The sequence below is a fragment of the Pongo pygmaeus genome, chromosome 2 (assembly GCF_028885625.2).
Source record: "Pongo pygmaeus isolate AG05252 chromosome 2, NHGRI_mPonPyg2-v2.0_pri, whole genome shotgun sequence".
NCBI classification, from domain to species: domain Eukaryota; kingdom Metazoa; phylum Chordata; class Mammalia; order Primates; family Hominidae; genus Pongo; species Pongo pygmaeus.
Window position 1 is genome coordinate 59,189,265 of NC_085930.1, and position 23,628 is coordinate 59,212,892.

Sequence of the window (23,628 nt, forward strand, 5' to 3'; positions counted from 1 at the left end):
GTTTAATTAAAAACAAACAAACATTGCCTAACTATTTAAAAGCATGAAGATCTTGGCTGGACGTGGTGGCTCATGCCTATAATCCCAGCATTTTGGGAGGCTGAGGCGGGAGGACGACCTGAGGTCAGGAGTCCAAGACCAGCCTGGGCAATATGGCGAAACCCCATCTCTACTAAAAAAACAAAATTAGCCAGGCATGGTGGTGGGCGCCTGTAATCCGGCTACTTGAGAGGCTGAGAGGCAGGAGAATCGCTTGAAACCGGGAAGCGGAGGTTGCAGTGAGCTGAGACCGCGCCACTTCACTCCAGCCTAGGCGAAAGATCAAAAAAAAAAAAAAAAAAAAAAAAGAGAGAGAGAATGAAGATCTCACAGAAGTTAAATATGGCAGACTGCTAGTTTCAAACAACCCTGGCTACATCACTGTTTAGCTGTGTCCTTGGGTAAGTTACTGAGCCTCTCGGTGCCTCAGTTTCCCCATCTGTAAAATGAAAGTCTATTATGTACCTCATAGGATGCATCTGAGGATCACATGAGATAACACGCATGAAGGGCTTAGAATAGTGCCTTGCACAGAATGCGTCACAGACAAGATGAAGTATTATTTTTCTAACGGTTTCCTCCATGAAAAAAAAAGCATCATCTCTCACAGAGACAGCTCTGGCTCCTCTCCTGGTCCCCACCTCCTCCCTGCCTCCCACAGAGCAGCAGAGGTGCCGTCTGTGATTCAGCTGTTCTTCATGGAAGGCTTCCCTCTGTGCTTAGAAAAACCCACCCGTGGGATCTGGACTCCCTGTCTGCCTCTCTGACTTCACCCATTCACTCTCGCCCACTCCAGAACCTCCCTGCTGCTCCTGGGACAGGCGGTGGTTGTTCTAAAACATGCCCGCAAATTCCTGGGCACTGCTGGTGGGTGTGGCCCCACTACTGAGTCTGGTCCAGCCTCAGGGATTTTTGGGTAACCAACAAAAGGCAGCCCCAGGCCAGGTCAGAAAATGGCCACACAGCCAGGCTCTGTGGGAGCAGCACACCGGGCCCAAGGCCGGAGGGTGCCCCGAGGAGGTCTGGAGGCCAGAGGGTGGCCCAAGGAGACCCCCAGGCTGGAGGGTGCCCCCAGGAGGACCCCAGGCCAGAGGGTGCCCCGAGGAGGTCCCCAGGCTGGAGGGTGCCCCAGGAGGCCCCCAGAATGAAGGGTGCCCTGAGGGGATCCTTGGATCGCTGCCCAGCAGAGCTCCCAGACGGATACCACCTGCCAGTGTGAGCCAGTGGGACATGGCCTGGGTGAGCCTCCCAGTGATGCAGTGCCAGCTGCCTTCTGACTGCGGCAGCCTGAGACTCGCATGAGCACTCAGCCAAGCCCATGCCCCAATTCCCAATACACAAAATTGTGAGCAAAATTTAAATGGTTGTCTTAAGCGGCCAAATTTTAGGGCAGTTTGTTACCTAGCAACAGCAACTGGAACATCACCTCAGGGCCTTTGCAATGGTACCTGCTGGCTTCTGCTCCCTGGAGTCACATCTCTGCTCCAATGCCACCTCCCCGAGGCCTGTCCCGGCACCCTCCTTACACTGGACACACTTTCCATCCTGGTACCCGCTGTGTTTTCTTCACAGCAGCATTCACTGCGCTATCTCTCTATCCTGATTTTCCATGCTTCCCATCTGTAATGGAAATGCTGTGAGGGCAGACACTGCATGGGTCTCACCCTCTCCACCCAGGCCTCAGCATGGAGTGGGTGTTCTGTATCTGTCGAATGAATGAATGAATGCGAGTCCCTGGGAGAGGGCGTCTTCGCAGGGAAGCTCCCGAGGCCCTGGGCGTCTAGCCAGGTATCTGCACCCTCCCACCTCAAGACCCAAAACCATCTCTTCCTCTCTCCAGGGACCCCATTTCCAGGGACATCTCCGGATGAAGGGCTGAGATGTTATTCCCAACTTTGGTCACCAGGTGACAGCACATAAAGGCAAGGCACGCTGAGGATTCCAGGCTGGCAGTGGGGCCAGGGAATGCCGGTCTGGGGAAATTTGGAAGGCACCTTTGGATGCGAGTTAGGTCCGGCAGGGAATGCAGATGACCTGGAATCCCTGGGTCCTGGGCCAGTCTGGGGGTGGGCTGGAGGTTCCCCAAGGCCAGGAAAGTCATAATAAGAAGCTTCTGGCATACTGTGAGTCGGGACTCCCACCCCTCTGTCCTTTGAGAACATCATCACCATTTAAAGCTGTATCTCAAAACCAGCAGAACTATTATTTGCTTAATATTCTTCCTTAAATAGATCTTCCACAATTTAAATAAATGTAATAGGAAGACATTTTTATTTCACCACTGTAACAGAAACCAGTCACTTGCCAGAAACAGGCAGTAACCATAAACAAATTAATTACTAATATCAAGTACTTACCTGGCACTCACTGAGTGCCAGACACTGTTGCAAACATTTCCCGTATCTCATTTAATCTTCACAGCACTGAGGTTTAGGATTATCCCCCTGTACAGGAAAATGGGGCACAGAGAGGTGCAGTTAATTTCCTAATCTCCCACAGCAATAAGTGGCACCAGGTGGGTTTGGAGGCACCAGATTTTTCAAGACCAGTTTAACAACTGGAGCTTAGAGTGTGGAATAATAGACACTCGAGACTTGGAAGGGTAGGAGAGTGAGCGGGGTGGGAGGGATGAGGAATTATTTAATGGGTACAATGGACATTTTTTAGGTGATGGTTACACGGAAAGCCCAGACCTCACCACTGCATATTTCCATGTAACAAACCTGCACTTGTGTCCCTTACATTTATACAAAAAACTCCAAAAAAAACCTAGAGTTTAATGTAGTACCCTATCCCATGCACTCACACTGCTAAATGTTGTCTCCAACGCACTCATCCGCGCACACAGTGCCAGCCGCACCCTCCGGTTCCCTGCTAGCCTGACTTCTGGGCAGCAAGACCCTGCGGTTAGACGTGGGCTCCCGCCCACAGGGCTAGCTGGATGTGTGTGCTTTTCAAAGGCTGGACTTTACTCTCACCTTGCCCCCTCCACCCCCCAACACACACACACACACACACACACACACACACACACACACACACACACACCGCCCCTGGCAAGTCCTCAGTGCTCACGTGGTGCCCAGAGAAGTTGTGGGTGACATGATGAGGCACAACAAGCTCCATTCCCCGGGGGATGTAAGCTGAGACCCTACCTCTCTGTCCGGAGGCTAGTGCCACCTGCATGAGCTAGATTCAGGCAGGACCTGGAGACCCTGGAGGAAAGCAAGGCTGCAGGGTAGCCTTGGGTGGGGGAGGGAGGGACACTCTTAGGCCTCCTACTGAGGGCAGGGGCCCCGGAGAGCCACGGACAGGGCAACACTCTACTAGGCTCCTTAGTTCATCCCAGATCAGCCCTTGGGCCCCTGGCATCTAAGGCAGCAAAAAGGCAAGGGGACACCGCCCGGGGTGGGTCACACCTCCGCAACAATGCCTCTTGGCCTTGGGTGGATAATGGCACCCCTGGGCAAACCCTAGGGGCGGAGCCTAGGGGCGAGGGGCTTCCCCAATCAGTATCCGCCCTAGCGCCCTGGACTTCGGCCCCATTCGGTCGGGTGAGGGTTGGGGCACAAAAAAAAAAAGAGGACCGGGCTTGCGGCCCCACCGTGTCCCGCCTCCTCAGTCCCCAGCGACTCGCAGGGGCTGGTGGGGCTGGGGTCCAGCTGCCGTGCTCCCCTGCCCTGCGCCGCGCCGCGCGTCTTGGTAGGCGCTGGCCCCTACCAGCTTGGTAGGCTGCCCGGGCCGGGTCCTGGGCCAGGGCACCTCCGCCCCCAGCCGGATCCAGCGGACTGTCCTCCGCCGCGCGCCCGGCACAGCATGGGGAGGCGCTGCTGGCGGCGGCGCGTGCTGGCGGCCGCCTGTCTGGGCGCCGCGTTCCTGCTCCTATGCGCCGCGCCCCGCTGCCTGCGCCCGGGTAAGTGCCCGCCGGCCCAGCCGCGCACCTGCAACCAAACCTGGCTCCTCGCGCTTCCCACCGCGGCCTGACCCCTCGACAGCGGCGGGGACACCTGCCATCTCCTTCCTGGCTGGGGCTAGGGGTGGCGGGCAAGGGCGCTGGTGGGGCACAGAAAGGCTCTAGACGCCCCCGCGTGCAAAGGCTCTTGCTCCTCCTCCGGAGTTATCTCCCCACTCCCAGAGCGGTGACTATTTGAGTCCCACAGCCGGTGCCTGGAGACCGGGGTCAGTTGTGGGGGGTAGAGGACATTTGGCCAATCCGGGAAGGCCATCTCCCTTACCTTCGCCCCCTTCCCCTGCGCACTCCACAGCCCCCGGACGTGAGCGCTGCTGGGCCCATGCGCATAGGAGGGGAAGCTTGGGCCACTCGGTCCGGTCCCTTGGTTGTCCTACTGTGCAGTGGGTGCCACTCCCTGCTCCACCCTGAAATCCACACCGGGTAGGGCTTGGGACTCCTGTGCACCCACCTCGTGGTCTGGCTGGCTGGGGAAACTGAGGCAGTTAGTCATGACTCCACAGAGCTGAGTGCCCTGGGCCCTACCGGTGCTGAGTCTTTGCTCTGAGTCTCTCCTCAACTCATGTGAAGCCTCCCATCAACCCATTTCACACAGACTGAAGCAAGCCAGAGAGTGGGGAGACAGGTGTGGTGGCAATGTGCTGGCTACACAACCTACTTGGGGCTGGAGGGGCCCAGCCAGCACCCCGGTCTCCTGACCTCAGGGCTGTTTGCCTTTCCTTGTATGTGGTATGTGTGCTGGGTGGGATGACTCAGTCCGCCTCCCCACCCCCAGTGTGGGCTCTGAGAATCCTGGGCCCCACCCTTGGAACCTGGCAGACACAGTCCCAGGGAGTCAGTAACTAGGTCCAGGGTGGGCAGGGATGTTGGGCAGTGGGGGTGGGAGTGGCCCAAGACTTGAGGATATCAGGGCCTGGGGAGGCCTCTGCCCACTCCCCCTGACCCTCACACTGCCCCTTGCCCCTTGTGTGTCCAGACACAGCAGGTCAGACCTGGATACCTCCCCAAGCCCATGGGATAGGGCTGGGGTCTCTCTTTCCAGCACCCCCACAACCCCTTCTGTGAGCTGGCTGGTGGTGTTGAGCAGACAGTCTCCTGGCAGTCTGGGGTGCGGACTCAGTGTCTGTGGCTGCCACAGCCTCTGTGCACCCAGTCATTCAGTAGACAGATGTTTACCCAGTACTAAGACAGGGCAGGGCTTGGTGGCTACTGGCCCCTCAGGGCTCAGCGTGGGATGTTAGAGGACACCTGAGTGCCTGGGTCCTGGGGAGTGTCTGCAAAGGAGCATACATCTTTGAGTGACTGCATGGAGTGTCTGCGTCCCCATGTCTCTGTGGGACACTTCTCTCCTGTCACCTACTCTACCCAGGTTTGAGAGATGAGAAACAAACCAAGGTACTAGTCACCTTCTGGGCTTAGTTCCTTCTGACCTCCCTCCCTCTCCTGCAGAGCCTGGGAAGAGACAGCAGGTGTTAGGAGGACGGCTCCGAACCTCCCTTCCCAGCCTCTGCGCAGGCTGGGCTCCCCACCTGGCCTGTCCTGCTCTTGGCCATGACCTTCTCACCCAGCATCTCAGCATCTCTCTCTGTTTCTGTCAGGCTCTCCTGTACCTCTCCCATGGCCTGTTTCCAGCCATCACAGCTTTGTGAGTGACCTTGGGCGAGCAAGAGTTAATCAGACCAACCTATCCAGCCTCTCGCACTGGCTTTTCTCTCTCCCAAGCCCTGAGCTGAAGCTTTGGCTGAGACTATGCTTGTGGGCCTGCAGGTGGCACACAGGGAGGGCACTCAGCTGGGAAAGGCCTTTTCCTGCCAGGCTAGTCCTGCTGGAGGGGCATCCCCTGCCCTTGGCCTCTGGAAATGGCCTCATGAGGGCCTGCAGTGTCTCTGCAGCCATGCCTGAGTTGGAAGGGATGTGGTCTGTGCCCTGTGAGGGCTTCTGGCCTGGGGATAAGGGCTCCAGAACTCAGGAGGAATTTCAGCTCCTTCTCCCAGGAGGGCAGGCCCAGCACTGTCCCCTCCTTCTCCAGAGCAAGAGGTGCTGCCGTTAAGTTGGGCAAGGGGCCACTGAAGGGCTACTGGCTCAGGCCTGGGGCTCTTGCTATCCCAGGGAGCTCAGAGATATTCTAGTAGGGGGAGGTCTGCGGCAGCCCCTCCACAGCCACAGCCTCAGCCCCAGGGCTCCACCACCAGCACTGGCCTACTGCCTAGGGTCCCAGGGAGGAGTAGATTCCAGGAAGGTGGGGCAGCTGCCCGGAGCACTGCTGCCCTCATAACCCCACCCTCACTCCCAGTGCCCAGCGGCAGCTCCCAGTGGCAGACCCCTGGGTCTCCTACGGCCCCCTTGGCTCCCTCTGTGTTCTTGCCTGGGCATGGTGGCCATGCTTCCCATGGCTGGCACACCACGGACCACGGACCTGTTGGTTGCCTGCTCGTGCAGGTGCTGGGAGACAGTGGGGAACAAAACTTAGAAATACCCCTGCCTTGAGGAACTTACATTTTTAATATGAAAACCCAAGATCTCAGCTCTATGTCTTCTGCCTCTGAGACACCGGCGAGAGCAGTGTTGGCGCCACCCCCTTCCCCTATTCCACTCCCGCGGCCACAGGGCTGAGCATCTGTCCCAGTGTTTGGAGTCACAGGTGTTCCTCTTGGAGCCAGGTGGGCCTCTGCATCCCAACCCAGCCCCTGCTCACCCCCAGGCAGGCAAGGAAGCTAAGACTGTGGGCCACCCGATGGCACACAATGGTAGCCTCAGCGAGGACAAACCCAATCCAATTCAGACTCCCTTCAGCTGGGAGGGAGTGGGTCTGTGCCTGTGACTGAAAAGGTCAGGTGCCTCTGCCTCGGACAGGCATAGATCTTGGGGTTCAGATCACACCTCCAGCTGTGGTTTAGCTTTTCTCTGCCATAGCCTCACTCTCAGCTGCACCAGTTCAGCAACTCCAACCCAAAGCTAGAGAGGGCTCCTTTGCCACTGATTCCACCCAAAGTCCCAGGGAGGTATCCATTGGCCCAGTCTGGGTCTCAAGTGCCCGTCTCTGAGCCAGTCAGGTGGCAGGAAGGGCTGGGCAGCTGTGATTGGACAGGCCTAGGCCACATGCCTATCCCAGCAGGTGGTGGAGGCATAGGGGAGCCTATCAGAATCACATGGGCTGAAGGCCTGGCAGCCGTCCTCCTCTGGTGGGTGGGCAAAGGGAGGGGGAGTGGCTGCTGGAGCCAAATTGGTAGATGCTCCCTGTGCTGCTGTCCATCTTCAGGTACTGCTGGAGTATCCCGAGTTCAAAGGACCCCCAGGGAGTACCATGAGAAGAGGCAAGCTGGCAGGTGGGCAGCTCTGCAGAACAGGAATTGGCAATCCTATTTTGCAGAAAAGAAAAGATCAAGAGAAAGGAAGTTACTTGCTCAAGTCAGGAAGTATGGGGCCAGGATTTAAATCCCAGTTGAAACCCCAAATCCTTTTTCTTTCCATTCTACAGGGCAGGGGCATTTGTGTTGGGCTTTGAAAGCTGCATAGGAGTTTAACAGGTAGGAAAATGAGGAGAGGAAACTGCAAGCAGAAGGAATGGCACAGAGAAAAGCATGGAGGAGTGAAATAGCCTGGGGTGTGAAGGGATGTGCTGTGGGTGGGGCTCTGGGTCCTTGAGAGAGAATGGTGGGATGGGAGGCAGGAAGATACTCTAAGTTGAGGCTCAGTCATAAATAGTCTTGAATGGGATGCTAGGGGCTGGGGTGTTCTTCCTATGGCTGTCAGAGGGCATCAGTCTTTAAATAAATAGTCACTGGCACTGGGCAAGGTTGCAGGGGTTACAGAAAAGCAAAAAGTCCCCTTCCTTGTAGAACTGACCTTCCAGAGTGATCAACTTACACAGAACTCAAAAGATTTCAGCAATGAAGAGTGCCGTGGCTGGAGCTGAGCAGTGAACCAGGAAGGGTGGTGGTGCACTGGTAGGCCTGGGGGGGAACCAGGGATTGCTGTAAGGAGTGAGAAGCCCTGTGGGTTTAGAGAACACCAAGGTGGGGCAAGGAGAAATAGGAGACAGGTGAGGTGTCTCCCTCCAGTCTTGGTAATTGTCCCAGGGAGAGCCCTGGGGCCTACCCGGGGCTGGCCATGGGCAGGGAAGGTGGAAGTAGGGATCCGGAGGGTTCTGGAGGCACAGCCGACGGGACTGTGCCCAGGGAGGATCTGGGCAGACTGGGGTTCCATACTAGACGGCCTGTGGAGTTCAGCAAATGGAGTTTGAACTAAATACACGTGGAGAGATCTCTAGTTCTCTCCCCTAAACAGAATTGCTTATAATAATACGTGAAGGGCTTGTCCAATGTGTCCCTCCTTTGGGCCTGATCCCCAGAAGGAATGTCCCTGACTCTGAGACATGCGGGTCGCCCCAGAAAGTCCCTGGGGGAAGGAATGGGGCAGGGCAGAGGCCCTCGGAGGCCAGGTGGGCACCCATGCCTGCTGGCAGGAGCTTGCTGGGGCCTGGCTGCCCTGCTTGTCTCCTCTTGCAACACTGTAACCTGCTGGAACTTATTAACCAGAAGCCGAGTGTCATCATCTCTGCTTGCTGGACTAGGGAGTCTCCAAATAGCATCCCCCTACATGATGGCTGTGCCCTCCCCCTGCACAGGGCGCGAGCTCTGCTTTGGCTGAGGTGGGCATGCAGAGGAGGATGGTCGTGCTTCTGCTGTAGGTTTCTAGTGTGGTGTTTCACCCGGTATCTTCATTGGCAGAGGAGGCCTTGCAACATGACGCGTGCGGGTGTCCTGTGTGCGGCAATCGCGTGGCCTTGAGCAGCTCTCTCTGCTCTCCCTCCCTGGGCTGGTATTTCCTCATGGGTCAGTGAAATGGGGCCCACTTGCCTACAGGTGCCGCAAGGGGGGACAGGTGTCAGGACAAGGGGGCACCCAGAGGCAGGGCAGCATGGGTGTTAAGGGTGCAGATGCTGGCACTGGTGGCCTGGGGTCAAATTCTGTTTCTGGCACAGCAAGGAAGCTGTGAGGCATCGGGCAAGTTTCTTTGCCTCAGTTTCCCCCTCTGTCAAGTGGGATAATGATGGTTTCTACATGAGAGGGGTAAGCATGTCAGTGTGCACTAAGCACCTGGCACTGTGCTGGGGCCTGCACCCCCCACCATGCTTTGTCTCCCTCTGTCCCTTTCTCCTCTTTCTCCCAGCCTCGGGCTCTGTCGTCTATCACTGTCTCCCTGTCTCTGTCATTGTTTTTGGCACTCCTCCCATCCCTCCTCCCCTCCCATCATCCTGTCCCCCTTCTCTCCCCTGTCTCCCTAACCTCCTGCTGGTTTTGTTTCCTTTTTCTAAGCAGTCACCGCGTGGCTTTCCCTGTGCTGCTCTGGGATGGGCGCTCCTGGGCTACACTGCCTGGCTCTCCCTGTTCTGCCTGCTCCTCTGTCCCCTTGGCAGGGGGTGGCAGAGAGCCTGGGACCTAGGGCCCAGTGGAGGGGCTGGGGTACAGAGGACACAGACAAGGGAGCTTGGGATGATGGGGGTAGAGGGGGTGGATGCCCCAGTGTGGCTCTGTTTGGGGCCAGCCCCCAGCTGGGCAAGTCAGGATTGGACCCAGGGATCCTCAAGATACCCCCCTTCTGACCTCCTGTGCCCATCTGTCCCTCCATGGCAGCCTGTCCGTCTGCAGGGCCCAGGCTCCTCGGGGCAGGGTGGCAGGCAGGGTGGGGCTGGAAGGAGGCGGCCCAGCCCTGTAATCACTGGCCACAGCTATTCTGGGCCTCTCTCTGGTACCTGCTCCCTTTTGCCTTCTACCCACTGGCCCCTGGGGGCTGTTATGGTACCCACTTTCCAGCAGGCTGTGGTCTGGCCAGGAAATGAGAGGCCTTATGCAAGGGCTGGCGTTTCCGGAAGGCTGGGAGCCTCCGAGTAGCAGGGCCCTGGGGCGGAGACAGGCCTGGGTAGGCTTGTCAGTCACTGCAACTGCCCCTCCACCCCCTGCCCACAGAACACAGGCTGCTGAGCACCATTTCTTCCTCAGTCCCCAGCCACAGTCCCCAGGAAAGGGACACGTCTCATCTGCAACACGGCAAGAAGGCCCGGCCTCCTCTCATGGGGTGCCTGGCCCTGCCCTGCCTGGTGTGGCACCAGCGGAGCTCCCCATGGCTGCTGCTAGACTCAGGCCAAACCCAGCCTGGGTCTCCCTGCACCTGCATGACCAGCCAACATTGCTGCCCTCTCTTGTCAGCTCCTTTTCTGATGATGGTGTTGTTCCTGGGACATGTCCGGTAGTTCAGATCTCTGACTCTGTCTGGAGACGCAAGGTCAAATGCTGGGCTGGTCAGTGGCCTGGAGACACAGGTGGCCCTGAACCTCCTCAGCCTCCTCTGCATGCCCTGGTCACTGGAATCTGGCCCTCATCCCTGGGCCTTACAGGATGTGGCCTGGGGCGCAGAGGGGGCCTGAGGAAGGCAGGGGGTGGCTGGACCCTGGACAGTAGGCTTCAGGTACACGCAGGAGGGTTCTGGACAATGGGCTTTAGGGTTCTGGAGGCCAGCGCAAGGCCTGTCCAGCTGCCATCTATTCCTTCCACAAACCTCTGTTTATTCAGTACAGACCATGTTCTGCCTGCCAGGCACTGCACTGGCGCAGCTGGTGTCAAAGCGCGCTCCCAGACCAGCAGCCGCAGCCTCACCTGGAGCTGCTGGAAATGCAGATTCTTGGGCCCCACCCCCCAACCTACTGGACCAGAAACTCCAGAGGTGGGGCCAGGGATTCTTGAGTTTAATGGGCCTCACACAAGGTGAAGTTTGGGAACGGCTGCTCTAGGTCAGTTTGCCAACAGACCTGTTCCTCAGATTTCCCAAGTTTACTGGTGTGCCAGAAGTTTGTCTCAAGTGAATAGATTCTTCTTAGCGACATTTATAGACTCTTCATTTGGTTGAAGGCCAAGGATCACAGAAGCATTTATCCTTCTTTTCTCACATGTTCCTGAATTCTTGAACATATTCTTCTTATGAATATTCAATGTTCTTATGAACTCTTACAGACATATTAAGACAGCCATTTCACATAAATGGAATCGTGTCTTAGCTGGCCTTTTATGTCTGGCTTCTTTCACTTAACGTAACGTTTACAAGGTTCAGCCACACGGAAGCATGAGTCAATTCTTCATTCCTTTTATGGCCAATTAATAGCCCATGTTATGGATATACCACATTTTTATTATCCATTCATCAGCTGATGGATTTGGGTTGTTTCCATTTTGGGGCTATCATGAATAACGCCGATGGGAACATTTGTGAACAAGTTTTTGTGTGAACAAGTTTTCAGTTCTAGGAACATACTTAGGAGAGGAATTTCTGGGTTGCATGGTAATTCTAAGCTTAGCTTTTTAAGAAACTGCCAAACTGTTTTCCCTCATGGATGTACTACTTTACATCCCCACCAGCAATATACGAGGGCTCCAATTTCTCCACATCCTTGTTACTTACTGTCTTTTTAAATAGCCATCCTCATGGTGTTGATTTCTGTTTCACTAATGGCTAGTGATGTTGTGCACCTTTTCATGTGCTTATTGCCATATGTATATCTTTGGAGAAATGTCTATTCAGATTCTTTGCCCATTCAAAAAATTGGGTTGTCTTTTGTTGTTCCATTGTAAGAGTTTTCCATATGTTATGGGTACTAGTTCCTTACCAGAGAGATAATTTGCAAATATTTTCTCCCAACTATGGATTGTCATTTCACCTTCTTGATAGTGTGCTTTGAAGCACAAATATTTTTAATATTGATGTAGTTCAATTTATCTATTTTTTAAAATTTTGTTGTTTTGTGCTTTTGGTGTCATATCTAATACATCATCACCTAATCCAAGGTCATGGAGATTTATGTCGGTGTTTTCACTTAAGAGTTTCATAGTTTTAACTTCAATGTTTAGGGCTATGATCCACTTTGAGTTAGTTTTTGTACGTGGTATGAAGACGGGGTACAACTTCATTCTTTTGCATGTGAATATCCAGCTGTCTCAGCACCACTTATTGTAGACTGTCCTTTCCCCCATTGAATTGTCTTGGCTCCCTCATCAATAATCAACTGACCACAAATGTAAGGGTTTGTTTCTGAACTTTCAATGCTATTTCATTCATCTATATGTCTCTCCTAGCCAGCACCACACAGTCTTGATTATTGTGGCTGTATAATAAAGTTGTGGTATCAGGAAATGCGAATCCTCTAACTTTGTTCTTTTTCGAGATTGTTTTGGATATTCTGAATCCCTTCAATTTCCGCAAGAATTTAAAGATCAGCTGTCAATTTTGGCAGAAAAAGGCAGCTGGGATTTTGACAGGAATTGCAAAGAATCTGTAGATGACTTTGGGGACTATTGCCATCTTCACAACATTAAGTATTCCAATCCACGAACCTGAAATGTCTTTCCATTCATTTGGGTCTTTAATTTCTTTCAACGATGTCTCATAGTTTTCAGTGTACAGGTCTTATACTTCCTTTGTTACCAACTTCTTCTTTATTACTTTATTATTTTTGATGTTGTTTGATTATCCATTGCTAGTATATAGAAATATAATTGACTTTTGTATATTAATCTTGTATCCTGCAACCTTGCTGAACCCATTTATTAGCTCTTATGGTTTGTGAATTCTTTAGGGTTTTCTATATATATATATGGTTATGTCATCTATGAATAGACATAGTTTTACTTCTTACTTTCCAACCTGGATGCCTTTTATTTATTTTCCCTGGCCAATTACCCTGGATAAAACCTCCAGTACAATTAATAGAACTGGCAAAAGTAGGCACTCTTGCCTTGCTCCTGATCTCAGGGAGAAAGCTTCCAGTCTTTCACTATTAAGTTATCTGAGGGTTTTTCGTTGATGCCCTTTATCAGTTTGGCAAAGTTGCCTTCTATTCTTAAGCTGTTTAGTGTGTTTTGTCATGAAGAAGGGTATTGGGTTTTGTCATGAAGAAGGGTATTGGATTTTGTCCAATGCCTTTTCTGCATTTATTGATGAGCGTGTGGGCTTTTTTCTTGATTCTATTAATATAGTGTATTACATTGATTCATTTGTGTATATTTAGCCAATCTTGCATTCCTGGGATCCATCCTACTTGGTCATGGTGTATAAACTTTTTCATAGGATGTTATTTTTGGTTTGCCCATATTTTTTGAGAACTTTGCACTTATATTCATAAGGGGCATGGCTCTGTAGTTCCCTTTTCTTGTGATGTCTTTGTCTGGTTTGGGCATCTAGATAATACTGGCCTCATGTAGTGAGTTGGGAAGTGTTCTCTCCTCTTCTGTTTTTTGGAAGAGTTTATGAAAGACTGGTGTTAATTCTTTAAACATTTAGTAAAATTTACCAGTGAAGCCACCTGATCCTGGGCTTTTGTTTGTGGGAATTTTTTTTATTACTAATTCAACATCTTGACTTGTTATGGGTCTGCTGAGATTTTATATTTCTTCTTGAGTCAATTTCAGGAATTTCTGTCTTTCTAGGAATTTGTCTATTTCTTGTATGTGTTCTCATTTCTTGGGCTACAATTGTTCAGAGTTCTCCTGTAATCCTTTCTTGTTTCTTTAAGGTCAGTAGTAATATCCCCTCTTTCTTTCCTGTTTTTAGTAATTTGAGTCTTTTCTATTTTCTCTTTGGTCAGTCTAGCAAAAGGCTTGCCAGTGTTTGAGATCTTTTCAAAGATCGCCTGACACCTTATTAGTTTATTAATATGCATAATCATATTCATGAAAATGGGATTCATTTAGCGAGGTGGCACTGAGAGGCTGCAGCCCACTGTGCCATCTCCACTGTTGCCCAAACCTTTCTGGCTGCCCATTCATGAAAATGGGATCCATTATATTACTGAGAACATATTAATATTAATTGACTATGCTTAAAAAGATATTCCTTAAAACAGATTTTGAGTAAAGGAATACACTTATAGGTAAACGGATTTTCACTTATAATAGTTCTAGGAAAACTGAGGAGTGCAGCAAGGAGACAGACAGACAGACAGCATCCCTGTCCTCAGCCAGAAGACAGACAGCATCCCTGTCCTCAGCTGGGAGACAGACAGACAGCATCACTGTCCTCAGCCAGGAGACAGACAGACAGCATCCCTGTCCCCAGCCAGGAGACAGACAGACAGCATCCCTGTCCCCAGCCAGGAGACAGACAGACAGCATCCCTGTCCTCAGCCAGGAGAAAAACAGACAGCATCCCTGTCCTCAGCCGGGACACAGACACACACAGACAGCATCCCTGTCCCCAGCTGGGAGACAGACACACAGACAGCATCCCTGTCCTCAGCCAGGAGACAGATAGACAGCATCGCTGTCCTCAACCGGGAGACAGACAGACAGACAGTATCCCTGTCCCCAGCCGGGAGGCAGACAGACAGCATCCCTGTCCCCAGCCAGGAGACAGACAGACAGCATCCCTGTCCCCAGCCGGGAGATAGACAGACAGCATCGCTTTCCTCGGCCAGGAGACAGACAGACAGACAGAATCACTTTCCACAGTAGGGAGCATCGCTTTCCTCAGCCAGGAGACAGACAGACAGCATCACTGTCCTCAGCTGGAGACAGACAGACAGCATCCCTCTTCTCATCTGGAGATAGCTAAACCTGCTTCCATGTGAAGCAGCATATTCCCTGATGGGGAAGCACTGCTGCCACAGGCATCCACAGTGGGTCACCCAGCCTAGCGAGGTGGCACTGAGAGGCTGCAGCCCACTGTGCCATCTCCACTGTTGCCCAAACCTTTCTGGCTGCCCATACACAGGATCTGAGGGTGCTGGGCAGCCAGCCAGCCTGGTGAGCCCCACAGGGGTGGGGTATGAGGCCAGGGCAGAAGGCAGTGGGTGAAGTTGGGTGATCTGGCCTTTCCTAGAGGGTTGGTGGGCTGGGTATCACCTTCCCACTTGTCCCCTCTTGCCTGGTACCCTCCAACTTTGGAGGGTAGGACATGGGAGCAGGAATGACACAAGATACTACCCTGATGTAATTCTGCCCCATTAGTATCCCCTGCTGTCCCCCACTCCACCAAGCCCCTAGGAGGTAGGCAAGATCCAGAAAGGAAATTGAGTGCCAGAGGTGGGTCAAATGTGCCTAGATGGGTTGGCCAACCCCCCAGGTCCAGGCAAGTCCCTCTGATATGGTGGCGACACCTCTCTCCTTATGCCCACAGCATTTGGAAACAGAGCCCTGGGCTCCAGCTGGCTTGGTGGGGAGAGGAGAAGCCCCCTGCAGAAGCTCTATGACCTGGATCAGGTAGGTGGACAGACCCTCAACCCAGGCATGCCCACCTCCATCCCAGCCAGGAGCCTGAGAGCAAGAGTGCAGACCTGCTGGCATGAGATTGGACCCCACACTGGGGCATGGAAGGGCGTCCTCCCCAAACCCAGGCTTTGTCAGACAGCAGTGACAAGGGCAAATCTTGGGGGTAAGATGAGAGACCTGGGGTCTCTACCCACCTATCCTCCCATCCATCAACAATCTGAGGCCAGGCACAGTTCTTTGTGTTGCAGATAAGAAAGAGTCAAAACAGACCCTGTACCTGCCCTCAGGAAGTTTACAGTCTAGTGGGAGACCAAATCTCAGTGCGTGCGGCAGTGGGGAGGTGTGCAGGGACCCCCAGCCCTGGCGTGATTCTCAAACAGATGGACCAGGCAGCTGGCTGGCCCACACACCTAACTTCAGTTGGGGGCCTGCAGGGACCACACACAACCCCAAACACACACATACAACTGTACCCCACCACCAAGAACCCCACACTCTGGCTCTCTCTCTCTCTCTCACACACACACACACACACACACAGAAGTACTTATTTGGACAGCACGTATTGAGCACCTACTGCATGCAGGCTGTGGTCAGGATGCTGAGATCCAGCAGCAAGCAGGTCGGCCAGGTGCCTCCCCTAGTGGAGCCACCAGTCCAGCAGGGGAAGATGTCATCTGATCACCACCCACACTAATACTTAACTAATTCTGCTCTAAAGGGGAGTATGAGGTGCAACAAGAGCTCTCCTGAGAGGATCCTAGTTTAGATGGGGGAGAGCAACTCCTCTCCAAGGTAGGGACATTGAAGCTGAGGCTGAAGAGCAAGAGTCAACAGGCAGACAGGAAGGGCCAAGCGCCACAGGCAGAGGAAACAGCTGTGCCAAAGGCCTGGCAGGGAGTGGAGGACAGGAACGGGAGCATGAGGGGAGCCTGGAGAAGTGGGCAGCACGCAGGCCCTGCAGGTGTGCAAGGGTAGCGGGGAGCCATGCAAGGTTTTAAGCGAGGAAGGACAGCATCAGATTTTTACCCTTGGGGTATCCCTACCACTGTGTAGAGAAGGATCAGGGTGGTGTTGGATAGGTGGCTGCTCCCCAAATCCTGAGGGCTGAGCTGAAGGGGCCTGTGGAGCTCATCTGGCCCAAGCCTACAAGCAGGTAGGGAGGCCTTCCTTCACAGAGAGTGACTGACTGACCCTGGGCCACACAGCAGGCTGACGGTAGGACAGGCACTCAGTAGGGCCCTGGGTTCCACTAGCGCTGGCAGCTTCTGAGGGGCAGATGGCCCCTCACAGCCTGAGGACCCTGTGACCTTTGATACCCTCCTGGGTATCAAGTCCCTGGAGGCTTAGCACCTTGCGGCTGGAGAAATAAAGTAATAAAAACCATCTGGCCAACAAGTGCTGACCACGTGCCAGGCCCTTCAGTTCTGTGGACTCATTATGGCAACCCATAAGGTGGGGCCGTTATTGTCCCCACCTTATTGTCCCCACGTTATTGTTTACAGACAAGGAAACAGGCATGGGGAGGCAAGTGCCCTGCAAAGGTCACAGAGCTTCTATGGACTACAGCCAGTGAGGAATCCAGGCAGCCACACTGTGGGGGTGAGGACAGGAGCTGTAGGTGCAGCCCCAGACAGTGGACATAGGTCCAGCTTTAGAGTCCCAAGGGGCCTGAGTTGGAGCCCCGGCTTCCCCAAAGAGAGCTGTGTGACCTCAGGCAACTCGTTTCCCCTGAGCCTCAGTTTTCTCTTCTGTAAAATGGGTATTCATGGGCCTATGAGCAACAGCAGTGGCAGCCCAAGCTGCTTCCAGCCATGAGGACAGTTAGTGCCCACTCCTGAGCTGCTCGGAGACTGGCAGCCCACGGTTCAGCAGCAGCCAGCTGCCCACCATTGTCCTCTGGATGTTGACTTCTGTCATAGATTTGGCCTCCTGGCTATAAGAGGACTGCCAGGGCTGCAGACACCTCACAGGAGGGCATCCCAGGCAGAAAGTGAGTGGTGGGGTAAGGGTTTCCCCTGACTTTTCACCCTAAGGGAGTCTTTCCTGGGAGTCATCTGGTTAACTTCCCCTGATATCACCTCATGCAGAGCCAGGCCACATCCCCCCCGAATCACTGGACCCAGTGCTTCAGCAACGACACACGAAGCTGAAGATCCGGCTCCCCGAAGCTGGGCTCATGCCCTGACACAGCCGGGGTCTGCCGGCAAGGAAGGAGGAAGACTGACAGGTGGCCGGATGGCCAACATTCCCTGCCACAAGAAATGTGTTGGGTCATCTAAAAGCTGAAAGCAGACCTTGGCTGTGGGCCCCTTGGAGGACAGCCTCTCCTGGCACCATGTAGAGCTAGGCTTCTGAGGTCAGTCCTGACGGTGGAAACAGGGTCTCCCAGGTGTCCCCATACCCCCACGGCATAGCTGAACTTGGCAGCCCTCCCATGGTGAGGGTGGCTAAGTGACTGTCTTATTTCACTTAGCATGATGTCCTCAGGGTTCACTATTTCTCAAAATGGTGAGATTGAAAAAATGTAAGCACATCACATGGCATTTAACACTACAGAAGGGTAGGTACAGTGAAGAGTAGGTCTCCTTGTCCAGCACCTGTCCTCTTGGAGGCCACCAGGTCCCTGGGTGTCCTTCCAGACATGCTCTAGGCATGTAAGTAGTGTCCACTGCTTTGCCGTGTGCTTACAGTAACTTCTTCAGAATCTCACCTACAGGCATGTGTGTCCTATGTCTGTCTGCCTCTGTCTTTTCATTCTGAAAAATTCAAACATATGCAAGAAAAAGGGAGAATAGTTCAAGGAACCCCCACCTTCCCACCACCTACTCCCACCTGGGATGACGGTGAAGCCAGTCCCAGCCTTGTGGATTCTGTGACTATGTCTGAACGTATCTCTAAAATAATAAGTCTCCCTCCACCCACCCTTTGTGAAACGTTTTTTATTTCTTTCCCTTTTTCAACATCAATGTTAAGCCCTGTTCTGCACTTTGGTTTTCTCACTTAGTGTATCTTAGACATCTGTGGGATAGTTTTAAAGGCATCGGAGCACAGCGTGCACATGTGTGCAGGAGCGTACATGGACACACACACCACAAACACACCACACACACTGCACACACACCACACACATACGCACCCCACACCACACACACCCCACACACCCCACACCATACACACACCACACACACCATACACACCCCACACCATACACACACCACACACACACCACACACACCACAGAGACCACACACACCACACACATACCACACACACACCCCACACCACACACACCCAACCACACACACCACACACACACACACTCCACACACCACACACAGCACACACACCCCACACCATACACATGGCACATACACCACAGACACCACACACACACCACACACACACACCCCACACCACACACACACACCCACACCACAGACACACCACACACACCCAACCACACACACACTCCACACCACACACACACCCCCACACCACAGACACACCACACACACACACCCACACCACAGACACACCACACACACCCAACCACACACACACTCCACACCACACACACACCCCCACACCACAGACACACCACACACACCCAACCACACACACACTCCACACCACACACACACCCCCACACCACAGACACACCACACACACACACCCACACCACAGACACACCACACACACCCAACCACACACACACTCCACACCACACACACACCCCCACACCACAGACACACCACACACACCCAACCACACACACACTCCACACCACACACACACCATACACCACAGACATCACACACACCACACACCACAAAAACACATACCCCACACACACCACACACATCACACACACACATCCCACACCACAGACACACCACACACACACCTCACACCACACACACACACCCCCAAACCACACATGCACCCCCCACACACCACACATACCACACAAGCACACCACACGCATATCACACAAAAATACCACACAAGCACACCACACGCATATCACACAAAAATGCCACACATTCTCACACACAACAAACACACCACCCACACGACACACACTACACACACACCACACACACACCATATACGCCACATACAACACACACTACACACACACCCCATACACACACACCACACACACCATACACACACACAAACACCACACACACCAGACACAACACACACCACACACACCACACACAAGTGTGCACCACACACACACATACACACACACCACCTACCAAAAGTGTGCACCATGCGCATACCAACACACACCACACACACCATACAGACACACACCACACACACAACACACAAACACAAACACACCACACAAACACAACACACACTCCATACACATACAACACACACACCACACACACTCCACACACATACAACACACAACACACACACAACACACACAACACACACATACACCATACATGCACCACACACACCACACACCCGCCACACATGCCACACCCGCCACACATGCCACACACACACAAATGCCACACACGCATGCCACACACACGCACACCACACACCACACAGAGACATCATGCACCACACACCACACATACCCCACACACCCCACACCATACACACACCACACACACTGCACACACACTGCACACACACCATACACACCCCACACCATACATACACCACACACACCACACACACACCACAGAGACCACATACACCACACACATACCACACACACCCCACACCACACACACCCAACCACACACACCACACACACACACACACCACACCACACACACAGCACACACACACCCCACACACCACACACAGCACACACACCCAACACCATACACATGGCACATACACCACAGACACCACACACACACCACACACATATGCCACACACACCACACGCGTGCACCACAGACACGCATTCCCACCCCACTGGCGTCAGACCCTCCCAAGCAGGCCCTGGCTCTGGTGTTCCTCCAAAGGCCGCTTTGGCCTCTTCTGAAATGGAAACACCGGAAGGCTTTTTTCTTAACTGAGAACTCACATACCATACAACTCACTCCTTCAAACCCTACAACTGGTTTTCAGCATTTTTACAAGGTTTTGTAACTATCACCACTATCTAATTTCCAAACATTGTGATCACCCTCAAAGGCAGCCCAGTGTCTATCAGCAGCCCAGTGTCCATCAGCAGCCCAGTGTCTATCAGCAGTCCTCCACAATTCACTCAGGTTCTAGTTTCAGTCTCTCTGGATGTGACTGCTCTAGGGACCTCAATAAGTGGGACTGTTCGGCACTCGTCCTTTTGTGACTGTAGTATTCGCTTGGCATAACGTCCTCCAGGTCAGCCCATGTGGCAGCATGTGGCAGCACCGCATTCCTTTTCATGGCTGAGTCATATTCCATTGCATGGATGGCCGCATACATTTGCCCACTCAGCAGTGCACACTTGGATTTTCTGGCTAATGTGAATACTGCTATGAACTTCACGGACGAGTTTTTGCATGATGCATGTTTTTAGTTCTCTTGAGAATATGCCTAGGACCGGAATTGCTGAGTCACATGTTTACTGGTTTTGAGGAACTGCCAAACTGCTTTCCACAGCAACGGCACCCCTTTACACTCCCACCAGCAACTGGTGAAAGCTCCACTTTCTCCACATCCTCACCAATTCGTTATTGTCTTTTTAATTATATCCTGAAGGCTCTTAATGTAATTTTAAAAAGTTAAAACACTTTCTTTTATGAACTCTTACACAAAAAATCATAGGCAGGGGTGTTAATCTTGGAGATAAGAACCCCGGGTGGGGCAGGAGGGATCTGAAGAAAGGGGAGCTGAAGCATAGAAGCGCTGGCCTGGGTCTCTGCATGGCTGAGGCTGCGAGGGGCTCCGGACCTAATTCGGAGAGCGGTGAGGCTGCTGGCCCGCAGCAGGTGCTAGGTTAAAGCCAGTCGGTGTTCCTTCTCATAGGAGGGACAGGCTCAAAAGGGGCAGGCTTCCTGCCCCAGCGCTGAGATAAGAATTTGCTGGGGGAATAAAAGGAGTGAAGGTGCAAAGGAGAGTGCTGATTGATAAGTACAGAATCAGCCCATTTATTATTGAGCCAAAGCAGCCCGACAGCCCACAAGCGGCTGCAGTTTTCAATTGGGTGTGGAATTAAACAGCGCTGCTTCTTATGCAGCCTCCTGCTTTTAGACAATGAAGAGTCCATGTGTGCCCATACTCACACGGAGCGCACTCTGATGCCACAATTCCTTATCACTTCTCCTCTGAGTGCCCCACAGCATACATACCCAGCGCGTCCTTCTCCCAGCCTCAGCAAAGTCAGAATCCGTTTCTCCCAAATCCAGGCCCAGGACAGATGCCCGGGCCCTAAACCACACAGTGATCAATGACAGCTCTGGGGTTCGAATTTGGGTGCCCGGCCCAGCTCCTGCTCCCAATTCCCGGGCGCATCCCGCCGGGGCAGCGCCAGAGTCAGGGAGCCCGCGCTGCCCTGATGCGTCCCCCTGTCACGTCCCCTGTCGCCCACAGGACCCGCGCTCGACCCTGGCGAAGGTGCACCGGCAGCGGCGCGACCTGCTGAGCAGCGCCTGTAGCCGCCACACACGCCGGCAGCGCCTGCTACAGCCGGAGGACCTGCGGCACGTGCTGGTGGACGACGCGCATGGCCTGCTCTACTGCTACGTGCCCAAGGTGGCCTGCACCAACTGGAAGCGCGTGCTGCTGGCGCTGAGCGGCCAAGCCCGCGGCGACCCGCGCGCCATCCCCGCGCAAGAGGCGCACGCGCCCGGCCGCCTGCCCTCGCTGGCCGACTTCAGCCCCGCCGAGATCAACCGGCGCCTGCGTGCCTACTTGGCCTTCCTGTTCGTGCGGGAGCCCTTCGAGCGCCTGGCATCGGCCTACCGCAACAAGCTCGCGCGCCCCTACAGCGCCGCCTTCCAGAGGCGCTTCGGTGCACGCATCGTTCAGCGCCTGAGGCCGCGCGCGCTCCCCGACGCCCGGGCCCGCGGCCACGACGTGCGCTTCGCCGAGTTCCTGGCCTACCTGCTGGACCCGCGCACGCGGCGTGAGGAGCCCTTCAACGAGCACTGGGAGCGCGCGCACGCGCTCTGCCACCCGTGTCGCCTCCGCTACGACGTCGTGGGCAAGTTCGAGACGCTGGCGGAGGACGCGGCCTTCGTGCTGGAACTGGCGGGTGCACCCGGCCTGAGCTTCCCTGGGCCGCCGCGGCCCCGGGGAGCCGCCGCCTCCCGCGACCTGGCAGCGCGCCTCTTCCAGGACATCAGCCCCTTCTACCAGCGGCGCCTCTTCGACCTCTACAAGATGGACTTCCTGCTTTTCAACTACTCAGCCCCCTCCTACCTGCGGCTGCACTAGCGGTCCTGGAGGGCCTGTGGCCACGCGGGGCAAGTGCCTTTCCGACAAGACCCCCGGGGAATGCAGGTGCTGCCGGCCCCAGGACCCCTCTTCAAGAGCCACTGCGTGCACTCACCTGGCCGCCGGCCCAGCGGGCGTAGGGTACACCTGGCCAGGCTTGGGGGCAGCCCATCTCAGGTGGCCCTGCACGCGTGTGCCTGCCTCGGCCTGTCGCCTGAGGCCTGCTTCCTCCACTTGCTCCAGCTGACAGGCACCTCTCCAGGCCCCGTAGATGGGCAAGGACTTGATAACCAGGGTTTTAGGCTTTTAAAGGCCATTTTGGGGGTCAGCCCTGCCCCTGAACCTATTCATGGTGCATCAGAACAGAATAATGACACCTGTGTTGGTGTGGCCCAAGCCTGTGCCCACCCCACCTCACCCACCCTGGCAAGGACAGCTGTGGCCAAGGACGAAAGCCCTCCCTTGGCTGGCCTCACGATGGGGCCGTCCCGGGAGCCAGCTGTGAGCTGCCTTCCACTGCCATCGGGCCTCCTCTCCTCTCCCACGCGGCTGGCCCTGCCCAGGTGCCACCTTCGGTCTCAGTCTGGCAAGACGCTGGGTCTTCAGGCTCCATGCCAACAGAGCCCCTGGTGCAATGCGGTCACAGGTTTTATTGGACTTTGGTGAGCTGGGCGGTCATGGTTTTGAAATAAATGTATTTTGTTACTTTCTGATTTTTTGGAATTTATCTGCTTCATTGGGCCGTTTTCTCTGGGAGCCTGCAGCTGTCTGATCTCGAACCACTCCGTCTCCAAGCCTTTGTTTCCCTGTTGCCAAGTGGCATAAGAAGATCAGATGAGAGTGCCCACAGAGCCTGGGTACCTCCCAGTGGTGCATACAGGAGTGAGGGGCTACATGCGGCATAAGGTGAAGAGAGTGCACTGTGTAGGAGGTGCTAAATTCTGGCACTGACAACTT

General features: G+C 54.1%; 1 protein-coding gene and 1 long non-coding RNA gene across 2 annotated transcripts; one reads left to right on the forward strand and one right to left on the reverse strand.

Annotated features, from left to right (window-relative positions):
- On the reverse strand, positions 1–4,096 carry LOC129032842 (uncharacterized). Its single transcript, XR_008501482.1, has 3 exons — positions 3,981–4,096; positions 2,397–2,483; positions 1–309 (listed from the first exon to the last, which is right to left on the reverse strand). It is a non-coding gene; the product is annotated as an uncharacterized LOC129032842 (long non-coding RNA).
- CHST13 (carbohydrate sulfotransferase 13) lies at positions 3,508–23,384 on the forward strand. The gene is made up of 3 exons (XM_054480802.1): positions 3,508–3,952; positions 15,173–15,255; positions 21,826–23,384. The coding sequence occupies exons 1-3, from the start codon at positions 3,856–3,858 to the stop codon at positions 22,669–22,671; spliced, it is 1,026 nt and encodes a 341-aa protein (XP_054336777.1). The 5' UTR covers positions 3,508–3,855; the 3' UTR covers positions 22,672–23,384.
- The last annotated feature ends 244 nt before the right edge of the window (positions 23,385–23,628 follow it).